At 45.1% G+C, this 26,609-nt stretch overlaps 1 protein-coding gene and 2 pseudogenes across 3 annotated transcripts in view; 1 reads left to right on the forward strand and 2 right to left on the reverse strand.

Annotated features, from left to right (window-relative positions):
- HEATR3 (HEAT repeat containing 3) overlaps positions 1–5,724 on the reverse strand; it is a 41,889-nt gene extending 36,165 nt beyond the window's left edge. For 2 of the 3 annotated variants that reach the window (XM_004087362.3, XM_030797318.1), the window contains exons 1-4: positions 5,398–5,724; positions 5,127–5,299; positions 2,797–2,884; positions 1,363–1,475 (exon numbers count right to left, since the gene is read on the reverse strand). In XM_004087362.3, coding sequence (XP_004087410.2) covers positions 1,363–1,475; positions 2,797–2,884; positions 5,127–5,299; positions 5,398–5,535 — 512 coding nt within the window. In that variant the 5' untranslated portion in view covers positions 5,536–5,724. The remainder of the gene's footprint in view (positions 1–1,362; positions 1,476–2,796; positions 2,885–5,126; positions 5,300–5,397) is intronic. The other variant, XM_030797329.1, reaches the window with a different exon arrangement.
- Positions 5,725–12,425: 6,701 nt separating this feature from the next.
- LOC100586038 lies at positions 12,426–13,498 on the forward strand (annotated as a pseudogene).
- A 10,435-nt stretch (positions 13,499–23,933) lies between these two features.
- Positions 23,934–25,238, reverse strand: LOC100588049 (annotated as a pseudogene).
- Between the last annotated feature and the right edge of the window lie 1,371 nt (positions 25,239–26,609).

Raw genomic sequence — 26,609 nt, forward strand, 5'->3', positions numbered from 1 at the left:
CAAGGCATACGTGTGTAAAGATAATTTGAAATATAAATGATGAAACAAAAATGTTAAAAGTTATAGTAACTCAGTGATACAGAGAGGGCTCATAGGTATTCAGAAAAGAGAAATCACCTTGGAGATATATTCAGATTCTTTTCAAGGAAATTTTTTTAAAACTTCCAAAATGCAACAATTTCTATGACTTAAAGTTATCTGGTGCACAGAAAAACAGCACCCATCAGTTTTTGCTCAAATGCCATTTCCTCAGATCTGATCTCTCTAATATTTCTGGTGGAATGCATTCATTAAAATGAAATCACAGGCAAGGTCAGATTGCTACGTAGGCATTTCAGGATCCAACTTAATCTTGTATTCTAAGAAACATCTGTGCTTTTAGGTCAGCCACTGTAATTGCTGCTGACTGAAGATAAGAAACTGTGACAGAGTCTTGCTAGAAATGTGGGACATAAAATGGGGCAGAAAAAAGTAAATCCAGGTTGTGTTTCTAGCCATTTCCATTCCTAGCAGCAAGTCCACTCCACCCTCACCACTGCTACAATCACAGAATGGAGAGTGGCCTTCTTCCTCCTGGGGCCAAGGGAGCTCTTCTTAGGCATCTACTTCCCACTCAAGACAGTAAATGCCAGGGAAGAGGAAGAAAAGCACCAGCCAAGGTCTGTGGTCCCTATCTCAGTCTAGAGGCCAAACCAAAGTTGCACCTGCATCTGGGACTGACCAGCTTAAAGACAAATCCTGCTCAGGGTGTGCAAGAAGTCGGGGGAAAGGAGGAGCCATAGGTGCTAATGGTCATGATTCCTCCTATCTTTTGTCAGATGCAATGACTGGAGAGGAAAGCTGTAAAACCAAAGATGTAGTGATGCAGTGAGAAAAGGGATTGGGAAGGAGGGTTGATTTTAGGTCACTTGATCCTGTCTCCTACCAAGTCTTTTTTTTTTTTTTTTTTTTAAGATGGAGTTTTGCCCTGTCCCCCAGGCTGGAGTGCAGTGGCACGATCTTGGCTCACTGCAAGCTCTGCCTCCAGGGTTCAAGCGATTCTCCTGCCTCAGCCTCCCGAGTAGCTGGGATTATGGGCATGTGCCACCACACTCAGTTAATTTTTTAATATTTTTGGTAGAGACGGGGTTTCACAATGTTGGCCAGGCTGGTCTCAAACTCCTGACCTCAAGTGATCCACCTGCCTCAGCCTCCCAAAGTGCTGGGATTACAGGCATGAGCCACCATGTCCAGCCCCTACCAAGTCTTAACATCCCAGATTAACAGGCCTACCAAGGGGAACACAGATTCCCACACAGTATAACAGAGAATAGCGGCCTGGGTACTGCTATAGCAGGAGACTGTGTTTGGTAGGCATCTTACCATATATTCCACAGCACGTTCACAGCCTCATTGGCTATATTCTCAATAGAATTTCTGTTCTGATCTTTTTTCTCCTGTGGAGACATCTCATTTGAATCCAGTCCAGCACTACACTGTAACCAAATATCATGATTAGCACCCTGGTTCCTAAGAAGAATTAAACAAATAGGGTAATGATGGTGATGAAACACAAAGGCTAGACATCAGAAATTACCATGGTTAACAAGCCAATCAAATCCTTACAAGCAATAGTACAAAATCAATACGAAGTATTTTACCTAATAAATGTAATAAAACACAGTAAGAAGGCAACAAAAGATGAAATAAGAGCTTCTACCTAGCACCTTCTGTTTTTTTTAATTACATAGCACCTTCTAAAGTACTATTCTAAGCATTTTACATGTATCAAGTCATTTAATCCTCACAATAAACCTATCAGGTAGGTGAACTATTATTATCCCCAATCTCCAGCTGCAAATGGGAAAGTGAGGTACAGGGAGGCTGCTGAAGGTGTTAGATTAGCATGTGGTGAAGCTGGGATTCAGGCCCTAGCATTTGGCTCCAAAGCTGGTACTCTTAAGCCCCTCTAGTATCGCCCAGGATACCCTCTAAAGCAGGGCTTCTCAATCCAGATACTACTGAAATTCTCCACCAGAAAATTCTTTGTTGAGGAAGGAAGGGCTATCATGTGCATTTGGGGATGTTTAGCAGCATCCCTGGCCTCTACCCACTGGAAGCCAGTGGCAACCTTTACCCCACAAGCTCTGTAACAACCAATGTCTCTAGACATTGCCAGTTATGCCCTGTGAAGCAAGATCATACCCAGTTGAGAATCACTGCTCTAAAATGACTGATGCCTCTCATAAAAACTGGATATTCTTTATGTAGCCTTAAGTGAAAATTACCCATCAGTACAGAATAGTGGACCAGAGGCACTCCAGAGAGAGAGCTCCTTAACCTCTTAACTGTGTCATGCAATAAGACTGGAATGAGATCAAACATGAGAACTTACTGTAATCTTCACAAGTTCCTAATGTCTGTGCCTCGGCTTTGTCATCTGTAAAATGGGAATAATACCTGCCTCATAGGATACTGTGAGGATTAAATTATATAATATCCAAAACATGAAAACAATACTTGGCACATAAATAAGCAATGACTAAATACTAATTATTTTTATTGTAAGAAGTTTAACATCTAAAGGAGCGAGTCTGTACAGTTTTAGGAAGGTCTTTTCCAACTATCATAAAAATAAAGCTACAAAATAATAGAGATTAGTATCAATAATGAGAGTAGATTGGTGTTTCCAGGAAAAGGAATGAAATTTCCATAAGATGTTTAGATAGAAGACAAAGTCACTAACACCAAAGTACTAAAAAAAGTCTAAGTTTGCATCCCAAAAGCTACCATCGAGATACTGTAAAAACTGCATACCTCTTTTAGCAGCGCAACCAGAGGGGTCATGATATCCTTAGTCACCATGTCATCACAAACTTCAAAACCTCCACAAGCACTGAGATTTCTACACAAGAAGTTCAAAACATGTTTTACTTTCACATCACATGTCACAGAACACTTCTACCCTCTCACATTTATTTCTATTTTTGGCCATATTTAAGGTTTCCCAGAGGAAATAGCTTATTGTTTCTGTCATAAGCTGCAGAACTAATCCAGAGATTTCCATCTGTTCTGATCCATGTTCTACAAGATATAAACAGATGACACTGTCATATAACAACTTAGTTCTGAGGTCTGAGACAGTATACAGGTGCATGGCTACAAGAAGGGGACAGGGGAGACTTTTCTCATGTGAATAAATCACATCATGTATGAAGGAACCTTTTCTTGGAATCAAGACTACAAGGGCAGGGCTAGGTGCTGTGGCTCACACCTGTAATCCCAGCACTTTGGGAGGCTTAGGTGGGAGGATCACTTGAGCTCAGGAGTTCAAGACCAGCCTGGGCAACATAGGGAGACCCTGTTTCTAAAAAAAAAAAAGAAAAAGCGAACTGCAAGGGCAGCAAGGTGGGGCTACTGAAAATGACACCCCCTAAAGCAGCCCTGGGTAAATTTTAATTGGAAAGACATGACTTCCGAGTACACAGCACTATGCTAGTCCCTAAGGATATGGAGATAGTCAGAAGATGCCCTCACAATGTGCCAGGATCCCGCAGCCTGTGTACGCTGTGGGAGGAAGGGAAGGGCTTTCCACATGCTGTTTCCTCCCTAAAGGAAGAAGAGCGTCTATCTCCCCTCCATCAAGTGGTGAATGCCCATTCATCCCTCCGAGCTCACCTCAAGCACCACTCACTCAGTCTTCTTCCCTGAACCCTTTGTACCCTCTTGTAGCACCCTTTGTCATTACCATTCATTGTAATCATACACTTATGTAACTGTTTGGTTAATGCTTGTCTCCCTCAATAGACTTCAAGATTTCTTAAGGAGAGACATTGCCTTGCTCATTACCCCATGCCCACAGCCTAGCTCAGTGTCTGGCACACAGTTGGCACTTTATACATATTTGCTATACCAGTAAATGAAATATAAATAACAAGTAGAGACAGAGCTGTAAGAACTACAACTACTAACCTCTACTCTTGCCCCCTCTGCAGTCCATTCTCTGCACAACCAGCAGAGCGGCCTTCACAAAAGGAAGCATGTCACTTCCCTGCTTAGAGTAAGTCCTCAGCCCTACACCATCGTACAGCTCATCCCTCTCTCCAGCCTCACCTCCTGTAATTACCCATCCCTGCTCTTCTCAGCCACCTACCTACCCTCTCTGCTCTTTAACCACGTCAAGCCACCTGCTGCTTCGCTTCTTTGCTGCTGCTGCTCCCTTTGTGGGGAATACTCTTCCCCCTATTTTCCCATGCCTCCTGGCTCTCTCACACTGCAGATCTCCGTTCACAAGTCATCTAAAGAGCACCTTTTTTTTTTTTTGAGACAGGGTCTTGTTCTATCACCCAGGCCGGAGTGCAGTGGCGTGATCATAGCTCACTGCAGCCTCGAACTCCTGGGCTCAAGCAATTCTCCCACCTCAGCCTCCTGAGTAGCTGGGCTTACAGGCACCCACCACCATGCCCGACTAATTGTTTAAGATTTTTCTAGAGACGGGGTCTTGCTATGTTGCCCAGGTTGGCCTTGGACTCCTGGCCTCCAGTGATCCTCCTTCCTTCGCCTCCCAAAGCAATGGGATTACAGGTGTGTGCCACCGCGCCCGGCCCAAGAGCACCCAATTCAAACTTCCCACCCCCAACTCATCATCATCTCGTTTTCCCACAGTAATTCTCACTATTTAATATTATGTTTTACCTTTTTACTAGCTTCCTGTCTGTCTCCCCATCAACATGACTTGTGCCAAGACAAGGATCTTGGCTGTCAACAGATCTCGCTCAACGGTCTTGGCTGCTCAAAATCCCCTGCATCTAGAACGATTCCTGACACATGAACTGAAGAGTTCATCCAAGCAAGGGACCCTAAGGAGGACTTTTGGAGAGGGTAAAACGTGCGCAAGGCGTGAGGGCAGGACGCCTGAGCAGGTGGACGCTGCAGGTGAAGCAGCCAGGTGGACAGATGAGATGCGTGTGGTTCGGGAATACTGGGGTTCTCCGGCGCCTGGAGACTGGCTTCAAATCTCTGCAAACGGGAGACCGGGCCAGTGCCTGGTGGCACACAGAAGGCGCCGGCTGACCGCTGCCACCGCCCGCAGCCCAGACGCTGGGGAGGCCAGCGGTGGGCACCACCCCGGACCCTTCCCGGCTCACCTCAGCGCGCCGGCTGCAGTCTCCCTGACGGCCAGGCTGGGGTCCAGCAGCAGCGGCCCCAGGCGGCGCACGGCGTCTCGTCGCGCCAGGCCCGGGAGTGCCGGCCGCTGCTGCACCAGCCGGGCCAGCCCTGCGCAGGCGCACTCGCGGACCTCGGCGCTCGGGTGCTGGAGCTGCGGATGAGAGCGAGAAGGGTCAGAAGGAGCGCAGTGCGCACGCGCGCGGGGCAACCTCTTCTCGACCTCCCGGCCCGGCGGAGCCCTCGCTTCACCTTTTCCAGCAGCTCCGCCGCCGGCCCGTCGTCCTCCTCGCCTCCGGTCCCATTCGCCGCCGCAGCCGCCTCGGCCTGACAGTCGCCCGTAGGGGAGAACTGAGGTCGCTTGAAGCGCTTCGTCCGGCTCTTGCCCATGGCGACGTGCGCCGTGCGGCAGACCACCAAGAGAGGAGGGCAACAGCAGGCGGTGGAGGCTGCCGCGCCGGTAACAAGGTCCGTTGCTGCTGCTCAGCTGGGCCGGCTGACGGCTGGAGCACACATGGGGAAGCCGTGCGCAGGCGCGCGGCGCGTCGTCGGTCGGGTCGTGGGGGGGGGGGGGGGGGGGGGGGGGGGCTGGCGCGCGGAGCGCGCAGGCGTGGAAGAGGGCATAGGCGGGGCCAGCTTCGGCAAAGGGGCGGAGTCTTGTGGGTTTACCGGGGAAGTAGGAGGCTGGACTAGAATAGTAACGCCGACCCGGGCGAGAGGATCACTTGAGGCCAGAAGTTCGAGACCATCTTGGGCAACATAGGAAAACACTCCACCCCCTGCCCTCCCCACCAAAAAAATTAAAAATTATCTGGGCATAGTGGCGTGTGTGTGTAGTCCCAGCTACTTGGGACCTTGAAGCCGGAGGATCACTTGACCCCAGGAGTTTGAGGCTGCAGTGAGCCGTGATCTTGCTACTGCACTCCATCCTGGGCGACAGAGCGAGACCCTGTCTCAATCAATCAATCAAGCAATCAATAAGTTAGTAACACTGACTATAAATAATCAAATGTGATTAAGGATACCTAACTTGCAAGGTTATTGTAAGTTCTGTAAAGTTCATAAAGTTCTGTAAAGTGCCTAACACCAAGCCTGACATAAGTAGATACTCAAAAAGCATTAACCACGATTTTATTTTGTGTCCCCAGCACCTCCCATAGCTCCTGTCATAGAGACTAGTTAATGTTTTGGAACGAATGTGTGTCTATATTTGATAAAACAGAATCGCTTAAGAACCTAATCTCCCTGCCTTAGTTTCCTCATCAGTGAAGTTGGGACATCAATAGAATATACCTCATGGAGTTGTTACGAAGACTAAATGTGTTCATATGTTTAAGGTGCTAAGAACAGAGACTGGCAGATAATAAGCACTATGTAAATGTTTGGAAACTTACTTAACAAAGAGATCCTTTTGCAAATACTTGTTGAGTACTAGGTACAGTGCTGGGCATTGGAATAAAAGAGTAATCAAGACAGTTTGGTTCCTGTCCTCTCTCCCTGTCCTTATGGAGTTTACAGTCCAGGGAGAGATCTGTTGAATATATAATTATATGGATAACTTTGGTTATAATTGTGGTAAATACTAAGCAGAGGGAAAACTACAGGAGAATCTTAGGTGGTCTTTATAATTAGACATGTAACGAGTGAGTACTCAATATATGCATAGCTTTGGGTCAACTTTCTTTTTTTCTTTTTGTTTCTGAAACAGAGTCTCACTCTGTTGTCCAGGCTGGAGAACAATGGTGCGATCTCGGCTTATTGTAACCTCTGCCTTGGAGTTCAAGCAATCCTCCTGCCTTAGCCTCCTAAGTAGCTGAGATTACAGGCATGTGCCACCATGCCCAGCTATTTTTTTTTTTTTTTTTGTATTTTTAGGAGAGACGGGTTTTACCATGTTGGTCAGGCTGGTCTCGAACTCTTGATCTCAAATGATCTGCCCGCCTCAGCCTCCCAAAGTGCTAGTATTACAGGTATGAGCCACCGTGCCCAGGCTCAGGTCAACATTTTACTGGAGAAAAGTTCCATTCCATGGTAACCCTATTGTCAAAGAGTTGACTGTCCAGTAAGGGAAATAACATTAATTACTATGGCAAATTTTAGAGAGTAACAGAAGTATAGCTCATGTTGCATTTGGGCCTATCAAAGATCAATCTTGGGCTGGGCACTGTGGCCCACACCTGTAATCCCACCACTTTGGGAAGCCAAGGTGAGCGGATCACCTGAGGTCAGGAGTTCAAGACCAGCCTGGCCAGCATAGCGAAACCCCATCTCTACTAAAAATACAAAAATTAGCCAGGCATGGTGGCATGTGCCTGTAGTCCCAGCTACTTGGAGGCTGAGCCAGGAGAATCTCTTGAACCTGGGAGGCGAAGGTTGCAGTGAGCCGAGATCACGCCACTGCACTCCAGCTTGGGTGATGGAGCGAGACTCTGTCTCAAGAAAAAAAATCAACCTTGGAGCCACTAAATATATGTTGGTGGGTTTTACTTCCTGTATATCTTATCGGGCCATTGATCTGCCTGTCACCTACCTAGTCCAGGCAACCGTCTTTTTGTTTTTTTGTTTTTTGTTTTTTTTTGAGATGGAGTCTCTTTCTCGTTGCTCAGGCTGGAGTGCAATGGCATGATCTCGGCTCACTGAAACCTCCATCTTTTGGGTTCAAGTGATTATCCTGCCTCAGCCTCCTGAGTAGCTGGGATTACAGGTGCATGCCACCACGCCCAGCTAAATTGTATTTTTAGTAGAGATGGGGTTTCACCATGTTGGCCAGGCTGGTCTCGAACTCCTAACCTCAGGTGATCCACCAGTCTTGGCTTCCCAAAGTGCTGGGATTACAGGCGTTATCCACCACGCCTGGCCTAGGCTACCGTCTTTTATCTTGAGCACGTGGCTTTCTGGTCTCTCCTTTCCACCCTGCCTGTCCCCCATCCATTGAGCAGCTAGAGTGATCTCAAAATATCCCTCCACCTTTCTCCTTATATTGTATTCACTTTCTCGCTTAAAACTTTTCAGTGGCTGCTGGGCGTGGTGACTCACGCCTGTAATCCCAGCACTTTGGGAGGCTGAGGCGGGTAGATCACTGAGGTCCTAAGTTCAAGACCGGCCTGGCCAACATGGTGAAACCCCGTATGTATTAAAAATACAAAAATTAGGTGGGTGTGGTGGCGTGGGCCTGTAATCCCAGCTACTCAGAAGGCTGAGGCAGGAGAATCACTTGAACCCAGGAGGCAGTGAGTCCGGATCACACCACTGGTCTCCAGCCTGGGTGACAAAGCAAGACTCCGTCTCAAAAGAAAAAACCAAAAAAAAAAAACAAAAAACTTTTCAGTGGCTTCCCTTTCTCTTTGGATAAAGATCAAAATCTTACTAGGGCTGCAGGGTTTCACCCCGGCCCCCAGCCTCACCTCTTCATTTTGCTCTTTCAGCCAACATCTATGGGGCCTCAGGGGTTTGCACAAACCGCAGCCCCTACCCTATGAACTAGTGAACAGTCTTCATAGGCAGAGACAGGGACTTTGTAGTAAGAGACAGGTCTCCCTTGAGAGAGCAGGTACCTTGTTTCTTTGCTTCAAAGCACATATCAAAATTAGTCGTAATTTTCAATTTCTTTGTGAACAGTTATACAATTGCCTTTCTCCCCAACTGAACACTAGCACCTATAAAGACAAGACAGTGCCCATTTTCACACATCACGGTATCCCCAACACTACCCCAGAGCCTGGCACAAGATAGTCATGCAATTTCTTGAATGAATGGAGAGACCACATAGGAAAGAGTAGGGCATTAAATCTAGATGGAATAAGATGACGAGAATTGAGATGAGATAGAAACAGATTCCTCCTGTTTCTCTCACTGTGGGGATGAGCAAGAAAAAAGTGGTTCAAAACTCAGGCTGGGCGCGGTGGCTCATGCCTGTAATCCCAGCACTTTGGGAGGCTGAGGCGGGCAGATCACCTGAGGTCAGGAGTTCCAGACCAGCCTGGCCAGCATGGTGAAACCCCGTCTCTACAAAAAATACAAAAATTAGCCAAGCATGGTGGTACATGCCTGTAGTCCCAGCTACTCAGGAGGCTGAGGCAAGAGAACCACTTGAACCTGGGAGGTGGAGGTTGCAGTGAGCCGAGATCATGCCACTGCCCTCCAGCCTGGGCGACGAACGAGACTGTCTCAAAAACAAACAAACAAAAAAAACCTTAACTAGACGAGCACAGAGGAATTTTAGGGCAGTGAAAATACTTTACGTGATATAATGGTGGATATATGTCATTGTACATTTTTCCAAACGTCTAGAATGTATAACACCTAGAGCAAACTCTAATGTAAACTACGGATTTGGGGTGATAATGGCATGTCAATGTAGGTTCATGGTTGTAACAAATGCATCATGGTGGAAGATGTTATCATGGGGGAGGCTATGCGTATGTGGGGGCTGGGAGTATGTGGGAAATCTCTGTACTTCCCTCTTTTTCCGTGAACCTGAAACTGCTTTAAAAAATAAAGTCTTCGGCCAGGTTCAATGGCTCAAACCTGTAATCCCAGCACTTTGGGAGGCCATGGCGGCTGCATCGCTTAAGCCCAGGATTTCAAGACCAGTGTGGGCAACATAATGCGACCTCATCTCTACAAAAAAAAAATTAGCTGGGTGTGGTGGTGTGTGCCTGTAGTCCCAGCTACTTGGGAGGCTGAGGTGGGAGAATCACTTGAGCGTGGGAGGTGGAGGCTTCAGTGAGCCGAGACCACACCACTGCACTCCAGCCTGGGTGACAGAGTGAGACCCTGTCTCAAAAAATAAAACTAAAGTCTTTAAAAAATATAAATAAATATAAATACCATAGCTAGAGCAGAGCTTTGTGGTCTGTTATCATTACTCTTTCCAGTGATAAATTACCATTGCTGCTAAAATGAATAATTAGCTTTATGTAATGAGCTTAAGAGCCCTTCTGAGAGCCGTCCTCAGTCAATTGTCAGTCTTGGAAGGAGCCCGGTGATCTTTAACCAGTCTAATCTTCCTTCACCAGTCATTTTTTAAAATGCAGTGAAGTAATGATTATCTAACCATCCCTTTTTCCTTCAAATTATCTTTGTCAAGAGGGAATTTTTGAATTAGACTGCTTAGAAGCCTCTTCCCTTGAGACAAGTTGGAAATAAGCTTGTCATCAATTATTGGTCTGACAAATAAAAAAAAAAAAAGGAGTTAGGCTGGGTACAGTGGCTCACCTGTATTCTCAGAACTTTGGGAGGCCAAGATGGGAGGATCACCTGACTTCAGGATCTTGAGACCAGCCTGGGCAGCATCAAGAGACCATAGCTCTACAAAAAGTTTAGAAATTAGCCAAGCACAGTGGTGTTTGCCTGTAGTCCCAGCTACTTAGGAGACTAAGGTGGGAAGATCGCTTGAGCCCAGGAGTTCGAGACTGCAGTGAGCTATGATTGCACCACTACACTCCAGCCTGGGCCATAAAGTGAGACCCTATCTGAAAGAAAAAAAAAAAAAAAGAGCTGCTCTGCCAGACTCCTGTTCCTCCCACTTCGAATTTTTATAATGTAATCTTCCTACAACACATTCAGATAAATATTTTCTAGAACATTTAGACAGTCCCATGGTCCTGTACAGTCAGGTTCAGCCTTTTACATAACATACACAATGTGGCCACAGCACTCTGCCATGTCCCTCCAACACCACATCTCCAGCCCTGGGAGCCTCCTCAGTCTTCCCAGAAACTCTGTGGGACTTTGCTTTCCTCAGGCCTGGAGGACTGTAGAGCTGGGCAAGCTTCCATAACTCACATTGGCGTTAATCATCGCCATTCTCCTAGTACACAGTCTCTGATCCACTTACAGTTCCTGTGAGCTTTAGGGACTCATTGTGGGAAGAATGAGAAATATAAACCCAAAAGATGGTCAACCCCTGGGGCCTGGCCTACTGTCCTCCATTTCCTGCTGCCGCAGCAGATGCTGCACCCTTGGGCCAGCTGTGTACTTCATGTGCCCTGTACCTCTCTCAGAATTGTTCATGGAGCCAGGTGTGGTGGTGCACGCCTGTAGTCCCAGCTACTCAGCAGGCTGAGGCAGGAGGATCGCTTGAGCCCAGAAGTTGGAGGCTGCAGTGAGCTAGGATCATACCACTGCACTGCAGCCTGGGTGACAGAGCGAGACCCTGACCCAAAAAAAGAAAAAGTAATTGTCCATGAGTTGTCATCAAAGGTATACATGTGAGGCCAGGCACGGTGGCTCATGCCTGTATTCCCAGCACTTTGGGAAGCCAAGGTGGGCAGATCACTTGAGCCCAGGAGTTCAAGACCAGCCTGGACATTGTGGCAAATCCTGTCTCTACAAAAAATACAAAAAATTAGCCAGGCATTGTGGCGCAAGCCTGTGGTCCCAGCTACTCCAGAGGCTGAAGTGGGAGGATCACTTGAGCCCAGGAGTTTAAGGCTGCAGAGAGCTGTGATTGCACCACTGCACTCCAGCCTGGGTGATAGAATGAGACCCTGTTTCAAAAAACAAAAAATGTATACGTGTGAGCTGCCCACACTAGCCTCTGAATTAGCAGTGCCTGGCACTTCGCTGAATTAATGTCCCTGGCGTGTCCACTCCCTCCTCACAGTTACTGTCCTCTGTCTCAGCTGGCCCTACATAGAGTGACTCAGTAGTCACCAACAAGGAATGTTACTGCTGGTAAAGTCATCTGCAAGATGATTAGACACTGGGTCTCTAGTTCCAGTTCTGCCACTAACAGGCTGTCTGAACAAGGGAAGTTTTCTTTATTTACATGGACTTGGTAAGGGTTTTTGAAATATTAGAGGCCTGGGAACCATTTTGATGATTTCAAGAAAGGAAGGAAAATCACCTGTTGAGTGCCTCCTGAGCAGGTGTCAGAACCTGGGATAGGCACTGTTGCTGGTCATCCCCCACTTGGTCCTCAGAACTTGCTGAGATAGGTGTGACAATTGCATAACTGCTGACAGCCAACCCAAGGAAGTCACTGCAAAGGGACCTGCTACCCACTGAATTTCACACCATTCATTCATTCATTCATTCACTTAGCAGATATTTATAATTGAGTGCTTGCCAGGTATCAGTCCCTGCAGCAGGTGCTAGGGATAATGAGAGAACCAAGCTCCAGTCCATGATGTCATGGCCTTTACAGTCTACCTAGCCTTGCAGCTCTATGCTGCCTTTGACGAAGGTCCTGTAGAAGAAACTATTACTCACTCGCTGCCACTAGCCCACACACCGTGTCCTCCTGCTGCTCAGCCACCCGCTTCTCCACGATGGTGATGGAAGAAGAGATCATCGTGTTCATCACTGACAATGGCTCTGGCAGGTGCAAAGCTAGCTTTGCTAGGAACGATGCCCCCCGAACCATGTTCCCCTCCATTGTCGGGTGCCCCGGGCACCAGGTCATGATGGTGGGCATGGATGGGCCAAAAGGACTCCTATGTGGGCGACGAGGCCCAGAGCAATGGCAGCATCCTGACCCTGAAGTATCCCGTCGAGCAGGGCATGGTCACCAACCGGGATGACATGGAGAAGATCTGGCACCACACCTTCTACAATGAGCTGTGTGTGGCCTGGAGGAGCACCCAGTGCTGCTGACTGAGGCCCCCCGAACCCCAAGACCAGCAGAGAGAAGATAACTTGGATCATGTTTGAGACCTTCAACACCCTGGCCATGTGTGTGGCCATCCACGCTGTGCTGTCTGTCTAGTCCTCTGGGCACATCAGTGGCATTGTCACAGACTCTGGAGACAGGGTCGCCCACACAGTGCCCATCTCCCTTAACCAACTACCTCATGAAGATCCTCACCGAGTGTGGCTACAGCTTCACCCCCACGGCTGAGTGGGAGATCGTGCCTGACATGAAGGAGAAGCTGTGCTACGTTACCCCGGACTTCAAGCAGGAGCTGGCCACCGCCATGTTCTCCTCGTCCCTAGAGAAGAGCTATGAGCTACCCGACGGCCAGGTCATCACCATCTGCAGTGAGTGGGTCTGGTGCCCAGAGGCAACTCTCCAGCTTTCTTTCCTGGGCATGGAACTCGCAGCATCCATGAGACCACCTTCAGTTCCATCGTAAAGTGTGATGTGGACATCCACAAATACCTGTAGGCCAAGATGGTGCTGTCCTGCGGCACCACCGTGTACCTGGACATCACAGGCAGGATGCAGGAGATCACCACCCTGGCACCCAGCACCATGAAGATCACAATCATCGAGTCCCCTGAGCACAAGTACATGGTGTGGATTGGCGGCTCCAACCTGGCCTCCCTGTCTACCTTCCAGCAGATGTGGATTAGCAAGTAGGAGTACGAGGAGTCGGGCCCCTCCATCATCTACTGCAAATGCTTCTAAATGGACTGCGAGCAGATGCCTAGCATTTTCTGTGTGGATTAATTCAGAAGAATAAATTTGCCCCTGGCAAATGCATACACCCCATGCTAGCCTCATGAAACTGGAATAAGCCTTCAAAAAGAAATTCGTCCTTGAAGCTTGTATCTGATATCAGCACTGGATTGTAGAACTTGTTGCTGATTTTGACCTCGTATGCAAGTTAACTGTTCCCTTGGTATTTGTTAAGTATCCTGTACATATCTTGGATCTCATCCCTTAGTACATGTGGCTTGGTCACTTTGTGGCTGAGGTAAGAACGTGCTTGTGGAAGACAAGTCCACGGCTTGGTGGCCCTGCGTGGCCAGCAGTCTCCCACCAGTGCAGGATGTTAATATGTTAGGGCTGAGTGTTCTGGGATTTCTCTAGAGGCTGGCAAGGGCTCCTGAACCAGTTGTTGCTGTCCTGCTGGTCTGTCAGGGTTGGAAAGTCCAAGCCACAGGACCCAGTATCCTTTCTTAGCTGATGTTTTCCTGCCAGAATACCATGGCTGTTACTTGCCTTGAGTTGGAAACGGTTTGCATTTACACCTGTAAATGTATTCATCCCTTTAATTTATGTAAGGTTTGTGTGTGTGTGTGTGTGTATGCAGTTCTCAATTCTTTTAAGAGATGACAACAAATTTTGGTTTCCTACAGTTATGTGAGAACATTAGGCCCCAACAACACATGAGTGCATAAGGAAAAATAAAAGTGCTGGTGGAAAAAAAAAAAAAGAAAAATTATCCAAAACTTGTAAATAAGGAAAAAGGATAGCTGCACATTTTTTCTGTTTCTTTTCTTTATATATGTTTTTTAAATCTTTTTGGAGACAGGGTCTTGCTCTCTTGCCCAGGCTGGAGTGCAGTGGTGTGGTCTTGGCTCACTACAACCTTCACCTCCTGGGCTCTAGCCATCCTCCCACCTCAGCCTCCCGAGTAGCTAGGACTACAGGTGCCCATCACCATGCCTGGCTGATTTTTTTTTTTTTTTTGTAGAGACGGGGTTTCACCATGTTGCCTAGACTGGTCTCGAACTCCTGAGTTCAACTGTTCTGCATGCCTCAGCCTCCCAAAGTCCTGGGATTAAAGGCATGAGCCACTGCACCTGGCCTGCATATTTTTTCAATATTACATTGTCCCAATGTCTAACAGACCCATGAAATGATTATTTCTCTAAGGCAGTACCATCAAGCAGAATTTTCCACAAAGAAAAAAATGTTTTCTGCCTGCCCTACCCAGTACAGTAGCTACTAGCCAAACATGGCTATTTTGTTGTTGTTTTTTATTTTATTTTATTTTGTGGAGATGAGGTCTCTCACCCTGTTGCCCAAGCTGGTCTTAAACTTTTGCCCTCATGCAATCCTCCTGACTTGACCTGCCAAAGTGCCGGGATTACAGGAGTGAGACACTGCACTTGGCCCACAATTGGCTACTGAACACTTGAAGTAAGGCTATTGCTAGGAACTAAATTTTCAATTTTGGTTAATTAAAAACATTTTTTTTGTTGTTGCCTGCCCAATTTTCCAACAAGCCAGATGTCCATAGAACTGAAGCTTGAGAAATGTACGTTTCTTCTGTGGGATGCCCCTGCTGCCTGTTGACCAACTCCTCTTCCTTGCTGCTCCTGTTATCCTCCCATGATGTGTAAACCCCTAACTTTACTCGGGGAGGAGGAATGGATTTGAGTTTTATTTCCGGTCTCTCCCAGTGATGTCACCTGAAGAAAGCTTTCTTCCCTGCAATACTTGTTGTCTCAGTGATTGGCTTTCTGTACATCAAGCAACAGGACCTAGACTGAATCCCTGGTGTTCATTAACATTATGACATTAAAAAGTAAATAAAAATAAAATAAAAAATAAAAATAGCTACACGTGACTAGAGGCGATGGATTTGTAAAGTGCAACTCTAAAGCAGTGCATCTGACCTGGGGGCAATTTTGCCTCCCTGTGGGACATTTGGCAATGTCTGGAGACATTTTGGTTTTCACAACCGTGGGGGTGCTACTAGCATCTAACAGGTAGAGGTGGGTACCACTGACAGTGTGGGTTGGATAATTCTCTGGTGTGGAGGTTGCCAGTCTGGGCTGGATAATTCTTTGTTGTGGAGGCTGTCCTGTGCATTGTACAATGTTTAACAGCACCCCTGGCCTCTACCACCAGATGCCACTAACTCCCCAGTGGTGACAACCAAACATGTCTTTGGCCATTGCCAAATGTCCTCTGGGAGGCAAAATCACCTTTAGTTGAGAACCATTGCTCTGGAGAAATATATGTTTTTATTTGACCATTTACTTAGGGGCCTAGACTCTTATGAAATTAGATGTGAATTTATATATGAATAAATTGCAAATGATTTTGATTTTGTCCAGTTGAGATGCAAATTACTTCTGTCCAGCAGAAAAGATAACCCCAAAGGATAGAATTTCATTGCCTTGTAGAATATTAAGCAGTTTCATATCTAACCTAGAAATCCCACTTAAATACATTTTTCCACACTGACTATATAAATTTCTGTTTCTCTATTGAACCAGTGTTACCATCCTCCCAGTTCCTTCATTAAAAAACATGTACATGCTCACCCTATGTGTATATGAAGGTCAGAATTTTAACTTGAAAACCATCCTTTGATACTGTTTATTCATAAGGAAATAAAGGTGTTCACCAGGCACTATGAAGTAAAAAGGCAGGTTACAAAGCAGCATAAATAGCATAATCACACTTTTGGAAACACACAACACAGAGAAAAACTCATGGAAGTATATATACCTGGACCTTTCACATTTGTAAAAATGGGAAAAAAAAAAAAACCAAAACAAAGTGTACATACCAAAACGTTTCCTGTGTTTGCCTCTGGGCAGAATTAAAGGATATATATATATATATATATATATTTTTTTTTTTTCAGATGGAGTTTCACTCTTGTTGCCCAGGCTGAAGTGTTGGAATGCAGCAGTGCAATCTCAGCTCACTGCAACCTCTGCCTCCCAGGTTCAAGTGATTGTCCTGCCTCAGCCCCCCAAGTAGCTGGGACTACAGGCGCGTGCCACCACGGCCGGCTACATTTTGTATTTTCAGTAGAGACAGGGTTTCACCATGTTGGCCAGGCTGGTCTCCAACTCCTGACCTCAAGTGATCCACCCACCTTGGCCTTCCAAAGTGTTGGGATTACAGGTGTGAGCCACCGCACTGGGCCAGATATTTTTTAAAAAGTCTTATTATTGCCCTGTTTGTATTTTCTGGGTTTTCCAAAATGATTGGGTAGTATTTACATAATTTTTTAAATTATGAAATATTTTTTAGAAGAAATACAATGCAATTCTGGCCTCCTCCGCACAGTCCCCATCCTTTTCTATTTCCCACATGCCCACCTATGACCCCCCGGTGGCTGCCTTTGGCTCTCAGAAGACTCATTTGGTATCTGGACACCAGGTTAGTTGCAGCACAAGTATTTCATGTAGTACAAAGATCTTACATTTGTAGAACTTTTTTTTTTTTAAGAGACAGGGTCTTACTCTGTCGCCCAGGCTGGAGTGCAGTGCTGTGATCATAGCTCACTGCAGCCTTGAACTCCTGGGCTCAAGTAATCTCCTTGCTATAGGCCCACACCACCACGCTAGGACCAATTTTTTTTTTTTTTTGAGACAGGTTCCCATTGTTGACTAGGTTGGAGTGCAGTGGTGCAAACATGGCTCACTGCAGCCTTGACCTCCTGGGTTCAAGTGATCCTCCTGCTTCAGCCTCCCATGTAGCTAGGACCACAGGTGTGCACCACCACGCCTGGCTAAGTTTTTGATTTTTTTGTAGAGACAGAGTCTCTCTTTATTGCCCAGGCTGGTCTTGAACTCCTGGCCTGAAGCAATCCTCCTGTCTCAGACTCCCAAAATGACATTTGTAGAATTCTTTTTTTTTTTTTTGAGAAGGAGACTCGCTGTGTTGCCCAAGCTGGAGTGCAGTGGCATGATCTAGGCTTACTGCAACCCCTCTGCCTCCCAGGTTCAAGCACTTCTCCTGCTTCAGCCTCCCATGTAACTAGGACCACAGGTGTGCACCACCACACCTGGCTAAGTTTTTTATTTTTTTGCAAAGGCAGGGTTTCACAATATTGACTAGACTGGTCTTGAACTCCTGACCTTGTGATCCACCTGCCTCGGCCTCCCAAAGTGCTGGGATTACAGGCATGAGCCACTGCACCAAGCCGACATTTGTAGTATTCTTATAAAATTTTCCACTTTAAAAAATTATGATTTTCTGCCAGGCATGGTGGCTCACACCTGTAATCCTAGCACTTTGGGAGGCTGAGGCAGGTGGGTCACTTGAGGTCAGGAGTTCCAGACCAGCCTGGCCAGCATGGTGAAACCCCATCTCTACTAAAAATATATTTTAAAAAATTAGCCGGGCATGGTGGTGAGCACCTGTAATTCCAGCTACTTGGGAGACTGAGGCAGGAGAATCGCTTGAACCTGGGAGGCAGAGGTTGCAGTGAGCCAAGGTTGAGCCATTGCACTCCAGCCTGGGCAACAAGAGCGAAACTCTGTCTCAAAAAATTAATTAATAAATTTAAAATTTCATTTTCCAAGTAAACTCACTTAATATTGCAGTTTCTTTTCTTTGCTCCCAGGTGGGCAGCATTTCCCTTCTATTTGTAGTTTCTTGTTTCCTTTGCTCAGCTCTCAGTGACCCCACTCTCAGTCTAGGAACTTCTGGTCTCCTCTGAAGAGCTGGTACATTCCCATCTAGTTTTTTAAAAAATTGATACGTAATAATTGTGCATATTTATGGAGTACATGTGATACCTTGATACATATAATCCATACAATGTAATAATCAAATGGGGTAAATAGCATATCCATCATCTCAAACATTCATCATTTCTTTGTGTTGGGAATATTTGAATCTTCTCTTCTAGCTATTTTTTATTTGTTTTGTTTTAAATTTTGATTTTTTATATTGACAAGCAATAATTGTATTTATTCATGGGGTACATAGGGATGTTTCAAGACATATAATGTATAGTGCTCAGATCATGGTAATTAGCACGTTCATCATCTCAAACATTTATTATTTCTTTGCGTTGAGAACGTTCAATATTCTCCTTCTAGCTATTTTGAAATGTAAGATAAATTGTTGTTAATTACAGTTACCCTATTGTGCTACTGGACACTAGAACTTGTTTTTTCTATCTGACTGTGCGTTTGCACCCATTAACCAAGCTCCCTCCTCTACTTCCTTCCAGCCCCTGGTAACCATCATTCTACTCTCCACTTCCATGAGAGCAATTTTTTTAGCTTCCCCATATGAATGAGAACATGCAATATTTCTCTTTCTGTGCCTAGCTTATCTCACTTAAAATAATGACCTCCAATTCCATCCATGTTGCTGTGATAGGATTTTATTCTTTTTTGTGGCTGAATAGTATCGCACTGTGTATATATACGACATTTTCTTTATCCACTCATTGGTTGATGAATACTTAGGTTGATTCTATAACTTGGCTATCGGTTTTGTTTTGTTTTTTTTTTTGAGGCGGAGTCTCGCTCTGTCGCCCAGGCTGGAGTACAGTGGCGCAATCTCGGCTCACTGCAAGCTCCGCCTCCCAGGTTCACGCCATTCTCCTGCCTCAGCCTCTCCGAGTAGCTGGGACTACAGGCGCCCGCCACCACGCCTGGCTAATTTTTTGTATTTTCAGTAGAGACAGGGTTTCACCGTGGTCTCGATCTCCTGACCTCGTGATCCGCCTGCCTCGGTCTCCCAAAGTGCTGGGATTATAAGCGTGAGCCACCGCGCCCGGCCTAACTTGGCTATTGTGAATAGTCCTGCAATAAACATGTCGGGAGCAGGTATACCTTTGATATACTGATTTCCTTTCCTTTGGATAAATACTCAGTGGTGGAATTGCTGGATTATACAGTAGTTCTATTTTCAGTTTTTTGAGGAAACTTCATGCTGTTTTCCATAATGGCTGTACTAATTTACATTCCCAGCAACAGTATATAAGAGTTCCCTTTTCTCCACATCCTTGCCAGCATTTGTTATTTATTTATTTATTTATTTATTTATTTATTTATTTATTTATTGTCTTTTTGATCATAGCCATTCTAACTGGAGTGAGATGACAGTTCATTGTGGTTTTGATTTACATTTATCTGATGATTAGTGCTGTTAAGCATATTTTCATATACCTGTTGGCTATTTGTGTGTCTTCTTTTGAGATGTGCCTATTCATGTGGTCTTTGCCCCTCCTTTTTTTTTTTTTTTTTTTTTTTTGACATGGAGTCTCACTCTGTCGCCCAGGCTGGAGTGCAGTGGCATGATCCTGGCTCACTGCAACCTCCGCCTCCCAGGTTCAAGCAATTCTCCTGCCTCAGCCTCCAGAATAGCTGAGACTACAGGCACATGCCACCACGCCTAGCTAATTTTTTTGTGTTTTTAATAGGATGGGGTTTCACCATGTTGGCTATGCTGGTATGGATCTCCTGACTTTGTGATCTGCCTGCCTCAGCCTCCCAAAGTGCTGGGATTACAGGCATGAGCCACCACACCCAGCCTTTGCCACTTTTTAATGGGATTATTTGGTTTTTTGCTGTTGAGTTGCTTGAGTTTCTTGTATATTCTGGATATTAGTCGCTTGTTGGATGAATGGTTTGGAAATAATTTCTCACATTCTACAGGTTGTCTCTTTACTCTGTTAATTGTTTCCTTTTCTTCTTAGTTTAATATAGCCTATTTTGTCTGTTTTTGTTTTTGTTGCCTATGCTTTTGAAGTCTTAGGCATAAAATCTTTGCCTAGACCAATGTCCTGAAGCATTTTCTGTCTGCTTTTTTCTAGTAGTTTTATAGTTTCAGGTCTTGCATTTAAGCCTTTAATTCATTTTTAGTTGATTTTTGTATGTGGTGAGAGAGGGGTCTAGATTCATTCTTCTGCATAGGGGTATCTAGATTTCCCAGCACCGTTTATTGAGAGTGTCCTTTCACCAGTGTATGTTGTTGTCACCTTTGTCAAAAATCAGTTGGCTGTTTGTGGCAGATTTCACACAGAAAAAAAAAATCAGTTGGCTGTAAATATGTGGATTTACTTCTGAATTCTCTATTCTGTTCAGTTGGTCTATGTGTCTGTTTTTATGCCAATATCATGCTGTTTTGTTTATTATGGCCTCGTAGAATCTTCTGAAGTCAGGCAGATGCCTCCAAACTTTGTTCTTTGTATATTGCTTTAGCTGCTTGCATTCCCATCTGGCTTTAATTGTGTCAAGGCAAGCCCTGAGTCCTCTAAAGGTTACTCTATTTTTGTACTTGTTTTATTTGTTTTTAACTGATCAATGGGCTAATATCACTTCAGTTTTTAAATAAGTAACTATTACTATTAGTGATCGTATTTCTGTTTTTGTGTTACCTTCCATGCTACATCAAAAATCAGGATTATCAAATTTTCAAGTAACAATGGAGGTAAGAAATTTTTATTTTTATTTTTTCTTTTTAATTAATATTTTTGAGACAGGGTCTGACTCTGTTGCCCAGGCTGGAGTGCAAGGCATGATCTCAGCTCACTGCAGCTTCCACCTCCCAGACAGAAACCATTCTTCCACCTCAGCCCTCCTGAGTAGCTGGAACTACAGGTGTGCACCACCATACCTGGCTAATTTTTGCATTTTTGATAGAGACAGGGTGTTGCCGTGTTGCTCAGGCTGGTCTCGAACTCCTGGGCTCAAGTGATCCTTCCACCTTGGCCTCCTAAAGTGCTGGGATTACAGGCGTGAACCACCACACCCAGCCTGGAAGTAAGGATTTTTTTTAAAGTAACTGATGGAGTGACCGGGTGTGGTGGCTCATACCTGTAATCCCAGCACTTTGGGAGGCCAAGGTGGGTAGATCATTTGAGGTCAGGAGTTTGAGACTAGCCTGACCAACATGGTGAAACTCCATCTCTACTAAAAATACAAAAAAATTAGCCAGGTGTGGTATTGAGCGCCTGTAATCCTAGCTACTTAGGAGGCTGAGGCAGGCGAATCACTTGATCCCAGGAGGCAGAGGTTGCAGTGAGCTGAGATCATGCCACTATACTCCAGCCTGGGCGACAGAGTAAGACTCTATCTAAAAAAAAAAAAAAAAAAAAAAAAAGTAACAGATGTCTTGTTTTATGTATCTCAAATAAATAAATAAATAAAATGTTTACAATTGATTACTTAGGGAATCTGTGTCAAATGTGATAAAACATGCAAAGTTAGGTAAACTCTAAAGAATCATGTCTGTTGATGCCACATTATACTTGCAAAAGAAATAGATAACCTTGGCTGGGCGCGGTGGCTCACATCTGTAATCCTAGCACTTTGGGAGGCTGAGGCAGGCCGATCACAAGGTCAGGAGTTGGAGACCAGTCTGGCCAACATAGTGAAACCTTGTCTTTTCTAAAAATACAAAAAATTAGCCGGGTGTGGTGGTGTGTACCTGTAATCCCAGCTACTCGGGGGGCTGAGGCAGGAGAATCGCGTGAACCGGGGAGGCGGAGGTTGCAGTGAGCCAAGATTGCACCATTGCACTCCAGCCCGGGCAACAGTGCGAGACTCCGTCTCAAAAAAAAAAAAAAAGAAAAAGAAAAGGAAATAGATAACCTCTCTATAAAACATTCAGACTTACAATTTTCATTTCAATTATTTAACGAATAGCAAAAGGGACAAAAATAAACCAATTGCTGATATATCCTTTCAATTATTTATTTTGTACTAAGAGGTTAAAAATTTTTTCAAATAGAGAACTAATATTTAAAAAGATTTTTTGGCCAGGTGTGGTGGCTCATGCCTGTAATCCCAGCACTTTGAGTGCCAAGGTGGAAGGGTCATTTGAAGCCAAGAGTTTGAGAGCAGCCTGGGTTACATGACAAGACCCTGTCTCTATGCAAAAAAAAAAAAAAAAAAAAAAGCCAGTGCGGTGGCGCATACTTGTAGTCCCAAGTACTCAGGAGGCTGAGGCAGGAGGATCACTTGAACCCAGGATTTCAAGGCTGCAGAGAGCTATGATTGTGCCACTGCACTCCAACCTGGGCAACAGAAATTCCATCTCTAAAAAGTAAAAATAAAAATATGAAAGTAAACGGTGTTTTTTTTTTTTTTTTTTTTTTTTGGACAAAGCCAATAGCATTGCTTGAGCCAGATCAATTTTGTGTTGTAGAATATTTACATCTTTACCTTTGAAATCTATTGCCTGCTTTGTTGGCTGTTTAGCCAAGATGCACTGAAAAGCAAACAAACAAACAAAATCAAAAACCACCTAGGTTTCAACAGCAACAAGTCACACCTACTTGGTAGGAGTTATTTTTTTATTTTTTATTTTTTTTGAGACAGGGTCTCCCTCTGTCGCCCAGGTTAGGAGTGCAGTGGCACGATCTTGGCTGACTGCAACCTTTGTCTCCTGGGGTCAAGCGATTCTCTTGCCTTAGACTCCCGAGTAGCTGGGACTACAGGTACGTGCCACCACGCCCGGCTAATGACCTCCATGTTTAATGTTAAATGACCAGTCTCTAGGGAATATGGAATCAAAGGCATGGAGACAGAATCCCTATTTTGTTTGGGGAAAAGGGGGATAATCTTTGTTCCAACATAATATTATGTTGGGACATTTAATATCATCTACAATCCAGTCCTACCTGTACCAAAATAAAGTCTCAACCAACTCTGATTGATTCTTCTCCTTTAGGAATTACATAGTATACAGTGATTAGACACTGAAGAAAATAAAGAAAAACAATTGAAAATATATGAAGAAACAGAAACATGAGATTTCTCACAAGGCCCTGGATAAAAAAAAAAAATACCAAAAGACCCTTTGAAAATAATCACTATTTTTGAGCTTATTAATACACAGAGATCATTTTTTTTTTTTTTTTGGCCGAGTCTCTGTTGCCCAGGCTAGAGTGCAGTGGCGCATGCATCTCGGCTCACTGCAACCTCCACCTCCTGGGTTCAAGCGATTCTCCTTCCTCAGCGTCCCAAGTAGCTGGGACTACAGGCATGTGCCACCATGCCCAGCAAATTTTTGTATTTTTAGTAGAGATGGTGTTTTGCCATGTTGCCCAGGCTGGTCCTTAATTCCTGACCACAAGTGATCTGCTCACTTCGGCCTCTCAAAGTTCTGGGACTACAGGCCCAGCTCATCACTTTGTTTAAACGAAGTCATAGGTCAGGTGCATGTCACTGTACTCCAGCCTGGATGACAGAACAAGACACTGTCTCAAAACCCCACCACCCCAAAACGAATTCATGCTAACTTACCAAGAAAATAGTAAACAAACTAACATTATAAACATTTTTACTAATTGTCATTTATTTTGCTAGTGTTTCTCTCTCAAAAATATGCAAAAATACCACTACAGGACTATCCACCTGTCTCCACCTCTTGCAGTCTTGGGACCGGGAAAGAGGCTGGTCCATTAATCTTCACTGTAGATGTCCCTGCAAAGGGCAGGTGCATGTGGCTGCCAGTGACATTGGGTAATCAAGATTAGTCTGACAGGCTCTGGATCGGGAACCTGAATTCTTTGCACACCAGGGAAACTCTGGCTCACTTGCACTTGTATTCTTCCAATTTATGCTTTCTCTGCAAGGGCTTCCATTGGACAATGAAGAAAATCTGCTAACATTCGAGTGAGTTGCTTCCTCTCATCTATTTCTGCTGCCATTCTGCCATTGTAATCTGCCGGCAACATACACGCATCCATCATTTTAGAAAGTCTTTCTCCGGGTTCTTTATCTGCTATTTTATCTAGTAGAGATACTTCTTGGTCTACAGCAGGCAAAAAAGCGATCCTCTAGTGAACTGCTGCATCACCCAAGGCTGCATTTTCTAGATTTTGTAATGCTGTCATGAGATTTAGAGTCTGTGATGGTGGCTCATTTGCAGATCCCAGAGAGGAACAGTTTTTATTTTCATTCATCTTTATCTGTTTATAAATTTGCTTCCTAGGCTTCTTATCACCACACAGAGCTTAAGTTGCTGTAATACATTGTTTCATTGTTTCTTGTTTGTTTGCTTGTTTGTGGTTTTTTTGAGACGGGGTCTTGCTCTGTTGCCCAGGCTGGAGTACAGTGGTGCAATCGTGGCTCACTAAAGCCTCAACCTCCTGGGTGGAAGTGATCCTCCCACCTCAGCCTCCCGAGTAGCTGAGACCACTGGAGCACACCACCATGCCCAGCTGATTTTTTTTTTTTTAGAGATGGAGTCTAGCTATGTTGCCCCAGCTGGTCTCAAATTTCTGAGCTTGAGTGATCCTCCCACTTTGGCCTCCCAAGGTGCTGAGATTATAGGTGTGAGCCACCACGCCTGCCTCTAAATACATCATTTGCATAAACAGACCTTTCTTCCCAAATAGACAACACTCTTCCAATGTGCTTCTGTGCTTCTTACAACTCTCATCAGTTTCACTTGAAACATGCTTAAAAGCCTCCACTATAACCAGTGCAAATCTTTTGTAAGCTCTGGCCCCTTCCTTTTGCTTTGTATTTTAGTAGAGACAAGGTTTCACCATGTTGCCCAGGTGGTCTCACTGGCAAGGTAAGAAAACTAAGCTTCCTGTTTGGCTTTGCTCTCTGCAACTCCAGCTACCACGCGGTGACCATGGGCCCGGGTGCTTCTTGCTGTGGTGAATGAGCCACAGGGACCAGGTCTGCATGCTCTGCTGCGAGTTGCTCAACCCTGACAGCTCCTTCTCCAGCGCCGCCTCAGAGAAGACCGACATCCCTTTCACCCCACATTCATGCCATCCCACACTGTGGGGTGATGGGAGGAGAGTTAAGTCCCCCTCTCGCAGCCTTGCCCCCTCACCTCACCCTTTCCACACCCTCACTACCACCCTGCTTGGTAGGATTTAATCCTAATACATATTACCCTAAATCCCATCTAACTCATCCGAACTTTGGAAAGTGACACACCTTAAGTGGTTGTGATTAAAACAGGCATTAACTTGTTTTGCTCCAGTGTGCTAAGAAACATTTGAAAGACATCCTTTTGGTTTTTGTTTGTTTGTTCGTTTGTTTGTTTTTGAGACAAGGTCTCACTCTGCCGCCCAGGCTGGAGAGCAGTGGCGCCATTATACTCATCACAGCCTCGAACTCCTGTGCCCAAGCGATCCTTCCATCTCAGCCTCTTGAGTAGCTAGGACTACAGGCACACACCACCATGCCTGGCTAATGTTTTTAAAAATTGTTTGTAGAGATGAGGTCTCTCTGTGCTCCCCAGGCTGGTCTCCGACTCCTGGTCTCAAGAGATCCTCCCGCCTCGGCCTCTCAAAGTGCTGGGATTACAGGCGTGATCCACTGCGCCTGGCCAGTTTGATGGTTTTCAATAAAGCTACATACATAGGCAGCTCATGACCCAGCAATTCCACTACATGGTATTCCCAAGGAAAGTGATGTATCCACACAGACTTGTACACGATTATTCATAGAACCTTTATGAATTATAGCCCCAAACTGAAAACAACCCAAATGCCCATCAATCCGTAAATGGATAAACAAAGAAAGGAACAAATTGCCAACATGTGTGTTAACACAGATAAAATCTCAAAAGCATGTTGGCAAAAAAAAATCAAAAGCATGTTGAACAAAAGAAGCCAGAGACAGGATTATTATACTGCATGATTATACTATGATGTCATTTGCATGAAAATCTAGAAAAGACAAATCTACAATGATAGAAGTAGGACAGTATTTTCCCGAGGCCAGGAATTGGGGATGGGACCTGGCAAAGGAAACGTTTAAGAGGATAACAATATTCTGCGTCTTGCTCATGGTGATTGTTACACAGGTGGCACATTTACTAAAATTCACACTGTACAGCTTAAATGGATGCATTTTATTATATGCAAAATTTTTTTTTTTTTTTTTTTTTTGAGACAGAGTCTCACTCTGTCACCCAGGCTGGAGTGCAGTGGCACGATCTCCGCTCACTGCAACCTCCACCTCCCAGGTTCAAGTGATTCTTCTGCCTCAGTCTCCTGAGTAGGTGGGATTACAGGTGCGTGCCACCACACCTGGCTAATTTTTCTATTTTTAGTAGAGACGGGGTTTCACCATGTTGGTCAGGCTGGTCTCGAACTCCTGACCTCGTG

This window comes from Nomascus leucogenys, chromosome 2, assembly GCF_006542625.1.
Source record: "Nomascus leucogenys isolate Asia chromosome 2, Asia_NLE_v1, whole genome shotgun sequence".
NCBI lineage: Eukaryota > Metazoa > Chordata > Mammalia > Primates > Hylobatidae > Nomascus > Nomascus leucogenys.